The sequence below is a fragment of the Erythrolamprus reginae genome, chromosome 11, assembly GCF_031021105.1.
Source record: "Erythrolamprus reginae isolate rEryReg1 chromosome 11, rEryReg1.hap1, whole genome shotgun sequence".
Taxonomy (NCBI): Eukaryota; Metazoa; Chordata; class Lepidosauria; order Squamata; family Dipsadidae; genus Erythrolamprus; species Erythrolamprus reginae.
The window spans coordinates 731,981-748,945 of record NC_091960.1 but is presented as its reverse complement, the minus strand read 5'-3'; the positions used below and the strand labels follow the sequence as shown (position 1 = coordinate 748,945).

The window sequence follows — 16,965 nt, the reverse complement described above, 5'->3', positions numbered from 1 at the left end:
TTTAGGCCCTGGACGGTCAATTGGGGCACAGACAGATGTTCATCGGGATCCCCATGGTTTTCTGTGATCCGTCTGAAGGACACATCTGCCTTGTTTTATGCCAAATGTCCCTTCCTCCTCTGCAGCAAAGGACTCTAGGAGTGAATAGGGGGGTCATACGGGTGGGGGGGGCATCCTGGAAGGCTGGTCAAGAACTCTGCCCTTTGCAAACTGCAGCCCCACCATGGCAGAGGCCCCTGGGCTGCAAAAGGTCAGAGCTCGGACTCTGTGGAGCCTGTGTGAAAGCCTGACCTCTCCTGTCCCGGCACAACATGAAACGGGGGCATCGGAGGCCGAGGGAAACATTCACAAGACGACAGACAGGAGGGAAGAAGGATGCGCAGAGAGAGCAGCCCAGAGGCTCCTGTTCGCGGGAAAAGCAGGCTGAGCATTATTGTTACGGCTGAGGCTTAAGCAGCTCGGTGGTTGATGATACAAACGGGGGTCCCTGGGGTCTGAGCTGCTTTCCTGAAGCCCCGGGAGGGGCCGGGAGATCTCTGGGAGGAGGGGTCCATCCACAGGAGCTTGGCTGAGCTCTCCGCCCCCCCCCCGGCCCAAATTCATACACTGATGATACATTCACTCAACCCTCATGAAGCGGAGGAGGCTGGGAAGGGACCCCTCCCCCACTGAGAATGAACTCCCATTGCCCCCCCCCCAATTGCTTCTGCTCTCCTGGAGCTTTGCAGCCTCGTCCTGAGAAGCAGCAACATCTGCCCCCCCCCCCAATTCCCAGCCCTGCCTGCCCCTCTCTTCATGATGCTTTGACAGCCCCCCTTAAGTGGTTTTACAGAGAGTCGGCCTCTCACCCCCAACAATCTGGGTCCCCATTTGACCCACTTGGGAAGGAGGGAAGGCTGAGTCCACCTGGAGCCTCCTGAGATTTGATCTGCCAAACTGGGCTTAACTTACGACCACAATCCAGCCTGTCGGTGCTGGTTGCTAAGCAGGTCACTGTGTGTCCCCCTCCCCAATTTCACCACCTTTCTTGTTGCAGTCACTAAGCAAATGGGCAGAGACTTTTGCTGGACGCCACCATCAAACCCTGATTTCTGGCGAGAAAAGGACGCATAAATTGTGGCCACCAGACTGAGTGATGCTGCTGCAAATGGCCGTCAACCAGGCCAGATGCCGTGTGGCCCAGTTGTGTGAGAGCTGTAGGGGTCATCAGAACTCTGGGGTGTGCATAGCCCTCTGGTCACTGAGGATTCACTCACTGACTGGTTGTAAGTCAAGCAGGACCTGGTTTGCTTTTATTTGGGGGGCAGCAGCCCCCGAGTGGAGCAAGAAAACGACCCTTGGGGGCTCCATCGTTTTTCCAAGCAGATCCCCCCCCCCCGAGACCTGCTGAAAGGAGCCAGGCGCCCACACCCCCCCCCCCCCCTCTGGGAAGGAACCGCCCTGATTTTCACCTCCGTTTATTAGAAAATTCCAGGTGTGGCTTAGAAAAACAAAAGGACTTTGTAGAAAACGGGCCCTGAAGAGAGTCCAGTAGAAAGATGCCCGTAAGGCCAAGGTGAGACCCCCCCCCAGTAGAGGCAGGTGAGCTGAGGGGGGGCGCCCAGGTCTCCTGTGGGGGCCGCAGCACCGCGTGGTGGGACAGCCGAGGGATGGCGCCAACTCCGGATTCCGCCTGCAAGAGAGACGGGCAGAGTCCCAAATGCCTGGAGCCACAGACGGAGTTTGCCCAGCACACCGCATGGTGGTTTAACTGTGGCTTATGGAATAAACTGCCATTGGTGGCTGGGTTTGCACCGTTTGCAATCTGGGGCTTTTGGAGTCCAAAAGCAGGGTGGCCTGTGTTGGGGGAAGCCCCTGCGCTGCCCCACTGTGGCCCCACCTGGGCTGAGCCCACCCACAGCCCCTCAACCACTGCAGGGTGGAGCCGGGAGCAAGTCTCTAGTCCTGATTGGGGTTACGCGGGGGTCTGGCTTTCCTTGCTGCCACTTGGCTTTCTGACCTGTGGGCGCCCATTGCGCAGGCTCACCACCCACATGTTGTGCACATGTGCTTTGTAGGTGCTAAAAATTCAACTTCTGCACATGAGCCGAAGCAAAGAACAAGCTGGCGGCACCGAGAGGGCCAGTTTTGGCGGGTGGCAGCCAGTTCCAGTGACCCAGGCCCCGGGTGGAGGGTCACCACCGTCCAGCCTCTGAGGCACAAAGGAGGGCAGCCCCAGGGGTCCCTTGCAGGTGGGAGGGGATGGAAATTGGGGGGCTGTGAGACCATCCAGCCTGGGGCAGGCAACAGGTGGGGGGCAGGCTGGGGCCCCAGTTCCTGGCAGTGGGGGGGCTGGGGCTGGGGAGGGGGCAGGGGGAGCTCCTACCGTGGGGCTGGGGTCCGGCTGTGGCTGGTTCTTTGAGGGCCAACGGGCAGGGCTCAGATCTTGACGCCGGTCCAGTCGTTGGTGCTCCTCCTCTCCTCAGCCGGGAGCGTTAACGGGGGGTCTGCAAAAAGTGGGTGGGGGAGGGGTCAACAGGTGGTCAGCAGCACAGCAAAGGTAGGAAAGCCCCTCCCTCAATGGCAGTGTTTTTCATTTGGCCCCTTTAGGACTCCTGGATTTCCACTCCCAGAATTCCCCAGCCAGCTTGGCTTTGAATTCTGGGAGTTGAAGTCCTCCTGTCTTAAAGGGGCCAGTGTTGAAAAGCCCCCTTTCCCATGAGCCAATTTAATTCAATTCAATTTATTCGACTTCTAGGACTGGGGGGGGGGGAGGGCTTACAATTAAAAACAATACAAGGATGCAGTGATTAAAAAAAGAAGTCGAACAACCACAATAATTAAAACCCCCAAACCGTAAGAAACCCAAATGCTAATCCCCCCAATACTTGAGCTCTTTCTCCCTTGGGCCCTCTGGACAGGAGCCCGCAGGCCCCGGGGACGGTCCCTAAGTGAACGGTCAAAAGTTGAGGAACCTGTCTGCCATTATTATTATTATTATTATTAATTAGATTTGCATGCCGCCCCTCTCCAAAGACTCAGGGGGGGGGGGGCTCAGAGTATATAATATAGAACAGTAGATGCAAAGAGAAATCTAATTCATTAACAGCCACATAAGCTAAAAACCCGATGTATTAAAAAACTCAACCAATCAAATTCAAATCGCAGCCATACATCCCATTGATTGGTCAGGGGGCCACGATCTAATCGCCCCAAGCCTAGTAACACAAATGAGTCTTGAGACTCTTATGGAAGGCGAGGAGGGTGGGGGCAACACGAATCTCTTGGAAGGAGCTGAATCCAGAGGGCTGGGGCCACCACAGAGAAGGCTCTTCCCCTAGGCCCCACCAGCGACATTGCCTAGTTAATGGGACCTGGAGAAGGCCGACTCTGTGGGACCTGACCGGTCGCTAGGACTCATGCGGCAGGAGGCGGTCTTAGAGGTATTCTGGTCCGATGCCATGTGGGGCTTTACCTTCCTCTGCTGCCCTGGAGGGCTCAGCTGCGGGGCCTCCGTGGTGGCGGTCAAGGCTCGTCCGGGACCTCCTCCTCCTCCTCCCCCGGGGGGATGGGACCTTCTGCTCCTCCTGCTCCTCCTCCGGCCCCTTCTGGGAGGCAAGGGGGGGCCGGGCGCCCTTCTCGCAGTCCTTGCCCAGCGCCCCCAGGCCCCGCTCCCTCCTGCTCCGGCCGCTGCTGTCGGCCTCCCACCCGTCGTGCCGGGAGGCCGAGCCGGGCAGCCCAGCGGGGACCGGGTGGCTGCCGTTGGTCTGGGAGTGGACGTTGCTGACCCCGGCCTTCTTCTGCCCCTCCTGGCCGCTGGAGACCTTGTAGCGGATCATGAGGATGATGATGAAGACGAGGACCGAGGCCACGATGAGGCCTCCCACCACGATGATCATGGTGCCCCCCAGGAAGTGGCTGTGGAGCGCCTGGCACTGCAGACCCTCCTGCCGGGTGCTGAACTGCAGGCAGCCCAGGCTCTGAGTCACGGTCAGCGCGGTCAGCCCGTCGTTGTAGACGGCCAGGACGCAGAGGTGGTAGTCCCGCCCGGCCGCCAGGTCCTTCATCAAGAAGCCCTTGCTGGTGGGGGGGATCATCCTGGGCGGGAGCAGAGGGGGAGAGAGAAAGCCCCAAAGGTCATTTAGTCCAGCCCCCCCTCGACCAGGAGACGCCCCCTTTGGGACTCCCACAATTCCTCAGCCACTTCAACGCCTGAGGCCAACTCTGTCCTTCACCACCAGACCCATCCAGACCGCCAGTGATGGGCCACCCATGAAAGCGGGGGAGGGTTGCAGGGCAGCAGCTGAGCCTCCGGCAAAGGGAGGGAGGGTCCGGGGCATCCCCAGGGGAGGGGTCTCCTTGCTGGGGGGGAGAGGGGGGGAGTTGGGGGGCTGTGAGACAACCCAGCCCAGAGAAGGCAATCGGGGGGGAGGCAGAGGGGAGAAACTCCCTCCCCAGACCTCTCCCTTCGTGGCCGTAACTGGAGGACCATGCGGGTCGAATGGAGACTCAGAAATAGACACGGGGGGGGTGGGCATGTCCTTGTTCTTAAAAAGCAAGGCTCTTCCCTCGAACTCTGCCCCCAAAGCAGTGGGAGGGGGTCAGGCAGCCACTCTTCCTCAGCAAGGCAGCCCAGGGGTCTCGTCACCTCCCCCTCCCCTGCGCCCCCCCCCCCAGGCAAAGTCTTCATGGAGCTACTTGACCGGCAATTCCGCCTGGGCTCCCCCACCCCCAGCTCAGGAAAACCTACAAGCCCTGAATGATAACATGCCCCCCCCTCCATTTGTGTTTGAGCCCCCCCCCTTCTCTCCTCCCCAGGCAGGGCCCCAAGGGACCCCCCCTCCCCAGGATCTCAGAATCCTCTCCTGCCACTCCCCCCCCCCAGAGCCTCCTTGGATCAATGGATGCTGAGCCTCCCCTCCCCCCCCACCCCCAGCTGACTCACCACAGGCAGCAGAGGCTTCACCCCCCCCAGCCCCCCCCCGTGCTGGCTCTCTCTCTCTCACACACACACACACACACACACACACACACACACACGGCTACTGAAATCCAATCCTGCATCCTAAGTAGGTCACCCCCCCCCCCCCTTCGTTTCCTTTCCGACCAGCAGCAGGCAGAGGGAGGGGGCAGGTATGGGGGGGGGACCCAGAAGACCCCCTTCCTCCCCCCCAGAGCTTCCCCACCTCTTTGCAAAGGGGGAAGAGCAGAAGGGGGTGGGGGGAAGGGAGGGGGCAGGTGCAGGGTCTTGGACCTGGCCCCCCACTTTTGCCTTGCCAGCCCCTCACCCCTGGGGGGCCCCTCTGCTGCCCCCGCCCACTGACTGGGGCCGTTGCCACGAGCAGGTGATCAGACCTCCAAAGCTTAGCAACTGACTCAGGGTTGTCGTGTCCTGGGTGTGTGTGTGTCATACAACCCCCTTTTGTGGCCATGCTACTGATTCAACAAGTGCGATGAGGAAGGTTGTAGACGGGGGGGGGCAAAACTCACTTAACGACTGTCTCGCTTAGCAGTGGATATTTGGGGCTCAATTGTGATCACAAGTTGAGTAGCTCAGGGCTGGGAGAGGATGATGGGCTCCCGGTTCCATAGCCCCCTCCCTCAGCCTTTGGCTGGCACTACTCTGCAGGGACGGTCAGCCCCCCCCCCCATGGCCAAAAGACCCCAAACCCATATTGGAGTGGAGGAGAGGGGGGCTGTGGCCGGGGGTCCCCAGGGCAGGGAAAGGGGGCCACTAGCAAAGCCCAAGGTGACAGGATGGGGATGTCGTGGGGGGCTCCTCATCCCTCCGGCCCCCTCGGACTCTGGGTTCGAGACCTTCCCCGATGGAAGCCAGTGACGGCCACTTCCAGACCTTTTATCCCCCCAAGGCCGCAGGTGGGGAGAAAAAGAAGGAACCAACCGGGGGGGGGGGCGTTTGGAGAAGCCTGCAAAGCTCTGAAAAATGCTGGGGGCCCAGGCCGTGTTTACACAGCACCCCAGAAAGGAAACAACCACTTTGCATCCCGTTAAGTCCTTGCCCCCCTTGACCCCCCCCCCCCCCCCGGCATTCCCTGGGCAGAGGGAGCGGGTGCCACGGCCAAGACCTGTTTGCACACAGGAAATCCCCACGCAGCCCCCTTTCTCTGGCATTCATTGTTCTGCCTTTGGAGGGGGGGTGGGGGGACCCAGTTTGCAGGCCGGGAGGGGCTTCTCCAGAAAGAGGGCAGCGCTGGAAAGGAGCCGCGTGTTTCGCACGGAGGTCCCGGCGGCTCCTCCGGGATTTTCCCAGCATTTCACTGTCAAGGCTGCATTGCTAAGCAGGCGGAGAAGCATCTGACCTTCAAGGAGGGAAGGAGACAATCGGGGAGGGAGGAGGGGGGAGGGTGTACCGGGCGCCCAGCAACAGGCGTGGATGCGCTGGGGGGGGCCTCCAGGACGGGAGCCCATCATCCCCTCCCAACCCTCAGGGAGCAAGTTATCATTTCGTTTTTAAGGCATGAAAATGTGCTCACAGCAAAGACAAGAAAGACCATGCTGCCATATCCACCCGCTGCAATTCTTTATGGGCAACATATATTATGGGGATTCTGCCATGGTTTCTCAGGCCAGCGGTTGTCCACTCTCTTCTAAGAGCCTCAGGGGTGCAGGGCTACAGGCTACTTCTGCTGATCACCGGCTGCCAGCCCTTTGGCAGTTCGAATCTCAGTAGGCTCCAGGTGGACTCAGCCTTCCCTCCTTCCCAGGTGGGTCAAATGGGGACCCAGATCGTTGGGGGCAAAACGCCCCCAGCACCCCCGCTTAGAGAGGGCTGGAAAGTATATAAGTCTAAGTGCTGCTTCTATTGCTGGGACACACAGCTTCTGGAGCCCTGAGATCATCCATCCGGTCCCTGGGAGCTGACCTCCCTGCCCCCACTCTGAGCGTGAAAGTCCCTCCCAGGCCTTGGGGGGGGGCTCCCCGGCAGACATGGCCCCCACCCACCCCCGCCACATAGGGCCCCTCTCACCTGTAGACCAGGGTGTCATCCGAGGAGCTGTTGTACTGGACCTGGTACATGCGGATGCCGGGGATGTGCCGTTGCGGGTACCAGCGGATGAGGACGGAGGAGGAGGAGACCTCCGAGGCCACCACGCCCTTCTCCTGGGCAGGGGCCCCTGTGTCGTTTGCCCCCAGAGGCAGTGTGGCCATGGCGGAGGTCAGGATGTCCGAGGGCCCCACGGCCTCCGGCACCTTGGGAGTGGTGCTGTTGGAGAGCAACGGCAGCAGGTGGACCAGCAGCTCCACGGCGGTGGTGGCTTCTCCGGCGGCATTGGAGGCGATGCAGGTGAAGGTCCCGCTGTCCTGGACCGCCGCGATCAGGATCTCCAGGGTGCCGTTGTCGTAGGAGAGGGTCCGCGAGGTGTTGGCCACCACTTTGCCCTCGGGGGAGACCCAGTGGATGGAGGGCTCCGGGTCCCCCGCCCCACGGCAGCGCAGCACCGCCCCCTCCCCCTCCGTGACCGTCAGGTGGCCCGAGTGACGGGTGATGACCGGCGGCTCGCAGAGGAACTCCTCCTCGGGGATGGTCCAGAAGTACTTGCCCAGCAGGTCGGGGGGCGAGGCGCAGGTCTCCAGGTCGTCCTCCCGCGTCAGCCGGCGCAGCCAGAGCAGCTCACAGTTGCAGTGGAGCGGGTTCCCGCCCAGGCTGAGCACCAGGGAGGAGGGGGGGGAGCCCTTGGACCGAGCGTAGACCGGGATGCGCAGGAAGAGCGGGTCCGGCGGGATCTTCTTCAGCTGGTTGGAGGTCATGTCCAGGCGGGCCAGCTTGAGCAGGTTGGTGAAGGCGCCCTCGGGCACAAAGTCGATCAGGTTGTGGTCCAGGCTGAGGGAGTTGACGTTGTGCAGCTGGCGGATGGTGTCCCAGGGCAGCTGCTCCAGGTTGTTGTAGGAGAGGTCCAGGTCCTCCAGTGTGCCAGCGAAGTCGTCGAAGGCCGCTGGGGAGACGTCCTGTAGCTGGTTGTTGCTGAGGATGAGGTGGCGCAGGTTGGGCAGACCCTTCAGCTGCTCGGCCCCCATCCGGAGCAGCCGGTTGTTGTCCAGGTGCAGCGCCCGCAGGCTGCGCAGGTCGGCGAAGGCAAAGGGCAGGATCTGGCTGATGGTGTTGCGCGAGAGCGTCAGGTGCACCAGGCTGGTCATGTTGGAGAAGTCCTTCCGGCGGACGACGGTGATGAAGTTGTCCGTCAGACGCAGCTCCACCGTGCGGCGGTCGATCACGGCGGGCACAAAGAGAAGGCCCGTCCTGGTGCAGAGGATGGCCAGCGAGGGGGAGAGGTGCTGGCACATGCAGCGCTTGGGACACACCTGAGCTCGGGCCAGCTGGGCCAGGACCGCCAGCAGACACAGCAGCAGGCCCTCCATGGCGCCGGTCAGCACGCGGGCTGCAAGTGGAAGTTTCAGTTTATTGCCTCCCATTTCTGAAGACTCGGAGCGGCTTACAACACATGAAAGAGGCAATATATATATCGAAATCGAAATAATTAAAATTCAAAGTTACTACTAAAAACTAAGGAGCCAATTAAAATACATTCATAACCATTCAATCACTATACACTCATCAGCCAGGGGGGAGAATCTAATGACCCCAAGCTTGGTGGCACAGGTGAGTCTTCAGACTGCAAGGCAAAGGAGGGGCAGAGGTCAGGGGGTGGCCTGGTCCATGGGCCGAAAGGGGGAGGGGGCCCCTACCGGCTGACGTCCAGGTCTCCACTGACGAAGCCTCCAGCTCAGGACTCTCCAAACATGGGCACTTGAAGACGTGTGGACTTCAACTCCCAGAATTCTCCAGCCAGCACAGCTGTTTCCTCTGCAGCACAGCCGGCTAGGGAATTCTGGGAGTTGAAGTCCACACGTCTTCAAGTGGCCAACTTTGCAGAGTCCTGCTTCTTGCCAGCCTGGTCCAATTCGGCCACTGAGTCTAATGGCCCCCCTTGTCTTCTTCCCCCAATTCACACAACCAGAAGCTGCCTGGCCACAAATCGGGAAAGAAGAGGCCCCTTCTGTTTGCCTGGACCTGTGGCCGACTCCTTTGCCGTGTTCCAGAAATATGGGGTGTGTGTGTGTGTTTCGTTCTTTCTGGACCATCCGCAGAGTCATAAGCCCTGGGGGGCCTTCCCCTAGCTTGAATCCGCCCCGGCTGAATCGCAAATTGGATTAAGAGTCACAGGTATTGATTGATGGGGCTTCTCATTGATTTCCCCCCTCCCCCCCCCCCACCCCTAAAGCTCTGCAGGTTTCAATGCCGCGTTTCAGCCAGAGGATAAAAACCGTCTTTGACAAGGGGGCAGAAAGCCAGGAGGGTCCTTGTGGCTGCACCTGGGGGGCCTGGTTACCTGCGTGCCGCTCCGTCTAAGGGCGGGTTAACTCTGGAGGGGATCTGCACGGCCCCTCCCCTCGGCATCCGGGGTCCTTTTTTTTATTTTTTATTTTTTTTATTTTATTTTAATCAGCTAGAAAACCCCCAGAGCTGACCCATGCACGCATTTCACTGAGGTCTCCTGGCCTGTCTGGAGTTTCTTGCCAGGGGCAACCAAGGAGGGCTAGGACACCCCCAGCCCCATCCTGAAGCAAAGCATCTCTTGCTTTTCAAAGGTTATTATTTAATCAAAGTAAAATAAAATACAGAAATACAGGTAACACTCAACATACAATTGAGCCTGCAAATTCCACTGCTAAGGAAGACGGTTGTTAGCTGAGCTTTGCCTCATTTTATGACCTTTCTTGCCCCATCTCTCCCGTTGTTGTTAGTCACATGGTCACTAAGCAAATCTGGCTTGTCAGAAGGTCCCAAAAGGGGGTCAGGTGACCTCAGGGTGCTGTGATCCTCACAAATAGGGATCAGTTGCCAAGTGATCATGTGATCACGGGGATGCGGCAGTGGTCCAAAGTGTGAAATGTGGTCGTAAGTCATGTTTTTCAGTGCTGTGGTAACTTCAGACCGTCACCAAACAAACTGTTATAACTCAGGGACTTCCGGCATTTGGTTTCTCTGATTCAGGGAGGAAACTGGACACCAGTTCGATTTCTTCCTTTAGAAATCTCTGTGCCCAGAGTCCGGCAGGCTCCTCATTTTTGTGACAATAACAATGAGCCCCAAGCAGCTTTGCCCTTCAGAGCTTGGAATCATCTCTGGCCCCTCCCCCCTTTGGTCAGGAAAGATTGGGAATGATGGGGGGTGTAGTCCCCTATATTAGCAGTCTCCAACCCTGGCAACTTGAAGCCTGGCAGACTTCAACTCCCAGAATTCCCCAGCCAGCAAAGCTAACCGGGGAAAGCTGTCTGGGGAATTCTGGGAGTTGAAGTCTGCCAGGCTTCAAGTTGCCAGGGTTGGAGACCCCTGCCCTATAGGGAGGGCCGAGGGGGGGGTGTATGTGGCGCAGAGGCCGTGGTTCATATTTTTATGGCGATTTAAGATTAATTAAGTTGATAAGAGATATTTACTATATTTCTTATTTTGGGGCTGCCACATCTTGGCTTTTTTCCTTCTTGCAAACATCTCCCAGAACCAGGTTCTCGGGCCGCCTGACGTGACCCAGGGAGGCAGGATAGAAAATAAATGACCATCAAGGCAAATGCAGCTTCTCTGTAACACCAGCAAACGCCCAGCAAGAGGAGGATGAATATTTCATGATCAAATACTTAGTGAGCAAACACGGGAGAGAAATGTCGTAAATATCTCTGATCAACTTAATTAATCTTAAATCTCCAGATAAAGCGATATTGATTTCTCTCTTTCCAAAAGATAAGCCCCCCAAATCCATAACCAGGAAAGGGAATTCGAGGGCCGTTTAGTGCGTTCTTCCACCTGGAAACCCCCCTCCCTCCTTCTTTTCCCCCTGCCAGCCTCAGACATCCTATCCGGCACTCGGGGCAAGGGGAGGCGGTGGGCAGCCCCTTGGGGGGATTCGCTCTCTCTGGGCCTGGCGCCAGCCTCTTCCTCTCCTTGCCATTTCAACAATAACGGGGGGGGGGGGGAATGAGAGAAAGGTCTGAATTTGGTTGGAATAATCCAACCTCTCCCAGCTAATCAAACTCAAAATTTGACAATGCCCAAAATTGCCAGAAGATTCGTAAGGGGAGAAAGAAGCAAACACAGCTTGTAGAAATTCAGGGGGGGGGGGTCCGACTTCTCTTGGCAAAGCAATTGGGGGAGGGGTGTGTGTGGTCTCCATTGTTAGCAAAGACCCTCCCTCAGGTTGCCCAAAAAATATCCAGGACTGGATGGCAACGGTGAGAAAAGGCCAAGAGCTTGGAGACCCACACTGGGCAGCAAAATCACCTCTTCAGACTTCCGCCGGCCGGCAAGGACGTTGGTCAAAATGCAGTTCATATTTTCCTTTGCAACGACACCACAACCTTCACCGACAGCGGCAGAGGCCGGTTCTCCGTGCCAAAACCAGAAAAGCCCTAAAAACAAGCCAGGTTTGAGCCGGCACCAGAAAAGGTGCAGCCTCGTGTCCAGCAAGCGATTTCTGTGGCCTGAATGATGATGGCACCTCCCGAAGACCAGAAAGGGACCCTCCAAATTTCGACTCATTAATCCTCTGGCCCAGGGGGGTCTCCAAATTTGGCCACTTTTAAGATTTGTGAACTTCAGGTCCCAGAATTCCCCTTGCAAGGCCTTTTATTCTGTTAAGCTTTGCTGCCTGGGGAATTCTGGGAGTTGAAGTCCATAAATGTTAAAGTGGCCAAGCTCGGACACCCCTGATTTAGGGTGTAAATGGGCAGCGACGTCCCTCAGCCTTCTCCAGCAAGCTAACGACGGCTGCAGATTAGAACAATTGCAGGAAGGATATTAACTAATCAGGTCATTTGCACTGGCTCACTGTCTATAGATTTCAGCCTCTTATTAAATATTTCAGCGCTTGGGCACAATGTCAAAACTCAATATGGGTCCGAGAGTAAGTTCTAATGGGGAGAATGGTGTCAATTAGAAACCCAACCTGCAATTCCGAGCCGTGGCAGCCGGCTTTGAAATATGCCGCTCCAGAAGAAAAAGAGAAAGGCCCCTCTACAAATTAAATTAGCAATTAGCATTCTCGTTGCTGGAAATGGCAGATTAATCATTTTACAATTTGGCTGGTCAGATTGATGATTAAAAGCCCAGCTCAGCTCGCTCTTATCAATAAGCAATTTCTTTAAATGTTCCAACCGATTTTGCGGGTTCTGCAACGGGGGAAGTTTCGGAAGTGCCCGGTGTCCAAAAATCTCACGACAGGTGGTCCTCGGCAAAGAACAGCTTCACTTAGTGACCGTTCAAAGTTGCAAGGGCACTAAAAAGAAAAGGTGACTTTTTCACACTTAGCGACCGCTGCAGCATCCCCCTGGTCACATGACCAACATTTAGACCCTTGGCCCCCGACTCACACTTATGACCGTTGAGAGCTCCAGCCTTCGTCACGTGAGGCCCTTTCTGCCGCCTCCGGACAAGCCAAGTCAACAGGGAAGCCAGATCCATTGAATGACCACGCTAACAATAATGACAGGGATTCTCCTGACCGTCTTCCGAGAGGGGCGACATACACACCTAAGTAAGAAATACACAAGTGGAATAAACAACTGCACCAAGGAAGGTCGTAAAATGGGGAAAAACTTTCTTACAACTCGCTTAGCAACAGAAATTTTGAGCTCAGCTCAGAGGTGGGCTTCTACCACTGTGGTATCCCGGCAAGGGACCGCTAGTTGCGCAATTTGTGCACGACAGCTCCAGTGCTGCCTTTGCTGGTCCATGCGCAGAGCCTTTTTAAAAAACTAATTAGGGGGGGTTTGTTTTTCTTTTTTGCTTCCGCGCATGTAGAAACATTGTGATGTGCAGAAAGCCCACCGGTGTGGAGGTAAGAGGAAGCTGCCTCTGGCTCAGTTGGGGTTATAGGTCGAGGACCCCCTGTATCCTTTTATGGCAGAGGCCTTCAAACTCGGCAACTTTTAAGACTTGTGGACTTCAACTCCCAGAATCCTCCAGCCAGCTATGATAGGTGACAGGAGGGACGAGCTCTGCTGGCTGGAGAATTCTGGGGCTTGAAGTCCACAAGGCTTAAAAGTGGCCGAGTCTGGGGAGTCCGGTTTTATATGGGGCGGAAAGACATTGCTAATCCGTTCCAAAGCATGCAAAGATTTCAAGGAGACGTGGAGGACACACCGTTCCTCACCACTACACCCTACTGCCCCTGGAATAAGGAAGCCAAGGAGGCCTCTGAGGATCAGGCCCCTTCGCTGGAGTGAAGGAACTCGGAGGAGCTTGCAAAGCCCGCGTTGGCCCTTTGCTGCCTGTCCAAGCGCCAGGGCCTCCTCCCTTCTCTCGGAATTATCTCCCTCCAGTTCTTATTTACACACAACTGAATCCTGGAACTAAGTCGCACTGTGTAGCAATTTGTCACACTAATAGAGAAAGTGACGCGCAGCCCCCAAGAAGGCCTTAAATTGGAAGGGGGGGGAACGCAAACGGGTGGAGAGGCAGAGAGCGTGGAGGTGCGGAGGCCTTCTTCACCACCACCACCACCACCGCGGGCACAGATCCGGCACAGACAAACTTCCGCGTTGGAAGGGACCTTAAGAGGTCTTCTGGCCCAACCCCTGCCCAGACATTCTGCACAAAGGCTCTTCTTGACACCTTCCACAGATGGAGCACCTACAACAGGGATGGTGAACCTATGGCACAGGGGCCACATGGAGCCATATCAGCAGGCAAGTGAACCATTGCCCAAGCTCAGCTCTAACTTGCATGTGTGTGCCGGCCAGCTGAGCCTCTGGGGGGGTGGGGGGGCGTTTTACCCTCCCCAGGCTCTAGGGAAGCTTTTGGAGCCTGGGGAGGTTGAAACAGGAGCCTCCTGGGCCCACCAGAAGTTGGGGAACAGGCCATTTGCGGCCTGCAGGGGGCCTCCGGGGGGCGGGGGAAGCTGTTTTCACCCTCCCCAGGCATTGAATTATGGGTGTGAGCACTCACGCATGCACAATCGCGCGCACACATGCTCTCTTGGCCCCTGAGGAAAAAGAAGTCCCCCATCACTGACCCACCACCACCTCTGGAGGCCACCGGTCCCACTGTCAGGAAATCTCTCCCGAGTTCTTGCTTGGGTCTCTTTCTGGTAACAAAAATGGCTTCACAAAGACCCCCAAATCACAGGTGGGACTCAGCAGGTTCTGACCAGTTCTGGAGAACCGGTGGTGGAAATTCGGGGAACCAGCAAATGCCACCTCTGGCCGGGCCCCACCCCCGTCTAGTCTCTGCCTGGGGAGTCCCAGCTGATGGGGAGGAAATGGGGATTTTGCCTTCACCTGACACGCCCACCAAGCCAAGCCACGCCCACCAAGCCACGCCCACAGAACCGGTAGTAAAACAATTTCTTTACAACTCCCACCACTGCTCCAAACATTCCAAGGAATTATATGTTTCTCTTCTATGAAACTAAACATGGAGGCAGGATTTCAAGACCAGCAGCTGAAGACCCCCGCAGCTTTCAGCAGGGAATGGGGCTGCCCCTTTAGGGGGGAGGAACTCCAACTCCCATCATCCCTGGCCACCCCAGCTCAGAGGAGGAGGAGAATGAGGCTGCAGGCTGCCCAGGTGCAGAGGGGAGTCAGAGGGACATGAAATGCAGCCCCCCCACCCCCACTTCCCTGCTCAGAATCCAACTGGAACCCCCCACCCCCAGGGCAGGGGAGAGGGTGTGCATGAGTCCCCCTCCCCTCATCCACCAGCACCAGCAATGTCAGCATAAGGCCAGTAGCCAGGATCTGGTGACTTGCATGAAGAGGGAGGGGCTGCGATATCCCCCCCCCCAGTACAATCCCCAAAAAGGCCTGGCTGTCCAGCTCCTTTGCCTCCACAGCAGAATTTCTCAACCTTGGAGATGTTAAGCTAGGTGGACTTCAATTCCCAGAATTCCCCATCCAGCATGGAATTCTGGGAGTTGAAGTCCACAAGGCTTAAAAGTCACCAAGCCACCTGACAGGTTGCTGGAGAGAAAGGAAGGAAACAACCCAAGATCACCTGTAACCTCAGAGCAGCAGCCCCCAAAGCACAACCCAGAAGCCCCTCCTCCTCCTCCCCCCCAAAGAATCCGGAGCCTTTGATCTCCCTGGGGGGAGGGGGAGGACAAAGGGAGGGGGGGATTTCTGGGCAAAACAGCTGAAGTCCCTGCATTGGAAAAAAAAATTCTTCTCCCCATTGAGAAAAGTCCAGATCCCCGTTGCCCCAATTAATGCACACGATCTGTCACTCATTTACATCATTTGCATGAGGCCTTAGGATCGCAAACCCCCCCCCGCCCTTTGTTGTGGTGGGGTCCATTGCAAGGGACAGCAAAGCAAGGCCAGGCCATTGGGGGAGGGTCGGGGGGTGCATTCAGGAATGGGAGGAGGTGGGTGTTCAAACAGCCCCTCCCCCCTTCATTTCCCTGCTGGGGGAGGGGGATTCTGAACCCCCCCTGATATGCAGACCTCGCTCTCTTCCTGGCTCCGTCCGGTTTTTTCAAGAGGCGGCGAGGGGCAGCTGCTCTCCTGGGGGGGGCAAGGGGGGGGCTGTTCCCGGGAGGCCTTTGGAAGCGGATCTGCACCGCCCCCGCCGCCCCCCCCCGACTGACAGAGCCGGACAGAGCCGGACAGAGCGAGACCGGCGGCCTGGAGTCTGCTGGCGCCTTGGTCCTCCTGGCCGAAGAGCTCCGGAGTGGCAGCCAGCTGGGGCCGCCATGCAGCCCAGGCCGCCGCGAGAGACGATGCCAGGAACGGGGGGGGGGGGGGCTCCCCTTGGGCTGCTGCTTCCGCGAAGGCCTCCAAGACCCCCAAGGCGGGGAGAGGAGAGGAGACCCGGGCAACGCTGCACCAGCCAGGATCCCTCGGGCCCCGGACATCTCCAGCCCCCAGACCCGGGGGGGGGGCGGCAGGGATCCCCAAGGCCCCCGCTCCCAGCCGCGCCCCCCCCCACGCCCCGCAGCGCTCCCGGGGTCGGCGGGGGATGCGGGTGTCAGTCCCTCCAGCCCCGGTCAGCTGCCCCCGCGCGGGACCGCCGCTCTGCCCGTGCTCGGAAGCCCCCGCCGCTCACCTGCCTCCGCAGCCCCCCGCGGGGGTCCTCAGGCTCCACCGCCGCCCGCCCGACCCTCCCGCCGCTCCCGGCCGGCAGCAGCCTCCGCCCGGCGTCCGGCCGGGAAGGGCGACGCGGCCATGGGCGTCCGGCGAGGCGGTGGCGGCCCCGAGGAGGCGGCTGGGCGGGAGGCGCGGGGGGGGGAGGAGAAGGGCGGGGCCGCTCCACTGCGCCCCCTCCCGCGGCAAGCCCCGCCCCGTCCCTCCCCCCCCCCGGCTGCGACGACGGCGGCGGCAAAGTTTCCCCGGGAAGCGCCGGTCTCGCTCGGTGCAGCTCGTGTGGCTCCTTCAGCCCCCGGATCGCTCCGCCCCCGCCCCCCTCCCTCCCCCCCCTCCCTCCCCCCCCCCACGCAGACAACCCCTCCCCACCTGTCCCCGCAGCCCGTGCCGCCGTCCAGCCGGCGCTTGGCCGGAGCTCCGGCAGCCGCCTTCTCTGAGCATGTGCAAAGCGCGGCATTCGCGCCCCGTTGGGGAAGGGGCGGCCACCTCGCTCCCCCCCGCCATTTCTTAGCCCCGGTTGGGGAGCAGCCCCCCGCTCCGCGGGCTGACTCAGAGAAGGGGGAGGGCGGCTTCCGATTCAGGTGGTGGGGAAGGGGGGGAGAGTTCTGGGCCACGTGGCAACTTTCCCTCCCAAGATCAAAGGCCTCGGCCAGGTGAAAAGGGGGGTGGGCGCTGGACGGGGCCCGAGTCTGCTCCCCGGACCTGCCGGAGCAGAGATTCTGCCAAGGGGGCGGTTGGGACAGAGGGGGGCTCACCTCCCGGGGCTCGGACTCCAGCACGATGCTGCCTCTGCTGCACCTGGACAGGTGGCAAAATCGCAGGCAGACACGCAGGGGCGCCCATACCTGCCCAGGTGCAGTGGCAGAATTGCGCCGGACTCCACCAGCACTC

The 16,965-nt window shown here is 58.7% G+C and overlaps 1 protein-coding gene across 5 annotated transcripts; it reads right to left on the bottom strand.

The window, feature by feature from the left end:
- Positions 1 to 1,441: 1,441 nt before the first annotated feature.
- LOC139174031 (leucine-rich repeat and fibronectin type III domain-containing protein 1-like protein) lies at positions 1,442 to 16,566 on the bottom strand. Of its 5 annotated transcripts, XM_070764073.1 has the most exons (7): positions 12,364 to 12,449; positions 12,149 to 12,269; positions 11,276 to 11,403; positions 6,968 to 8,378; positions 3,455 to 4,077; positions 2,366 to 2,486; positions 1,442 to 1,672 (listed from the first exon to the last, which is right to left on the bottom strand). In XM_070764073.1, exons 4-6 carry the CDS (start codon positions 8,356 to 8,358, stop codon positions 2,419 to 2,421), a joined length of 2,082 nt encoding a protein of 693 aa, XP_070620174.1. In that variant the 5' UTR covers positions 8,359 to 8,378; positions 11,276 to 11,403; positions 12,149 to 12,269; positions 12,364 to 12,449; the 3' UTR covers positions 1,442 to 1,672; positions 2,366 to 2,418. The 5 variants fall into 5 exon arrangements, with proteins under 5 accessions (XP_070620174.1, XP_070620175.1, XP_070620173.1 ...); XM_070764074.1 differs by lacking the exon at positions 11,276 to 11,403; XM_070764072.1 differs by lacking the exons at positions 11,276 to 11,403; positions 12,149 to 12,269; positions 12,364 to 12,449 and adding an exon at positions 16,444 to 16,566.
- Between the last annotated feature and the right edge of the window lie 399 nt (positions 16,567 to 16,965).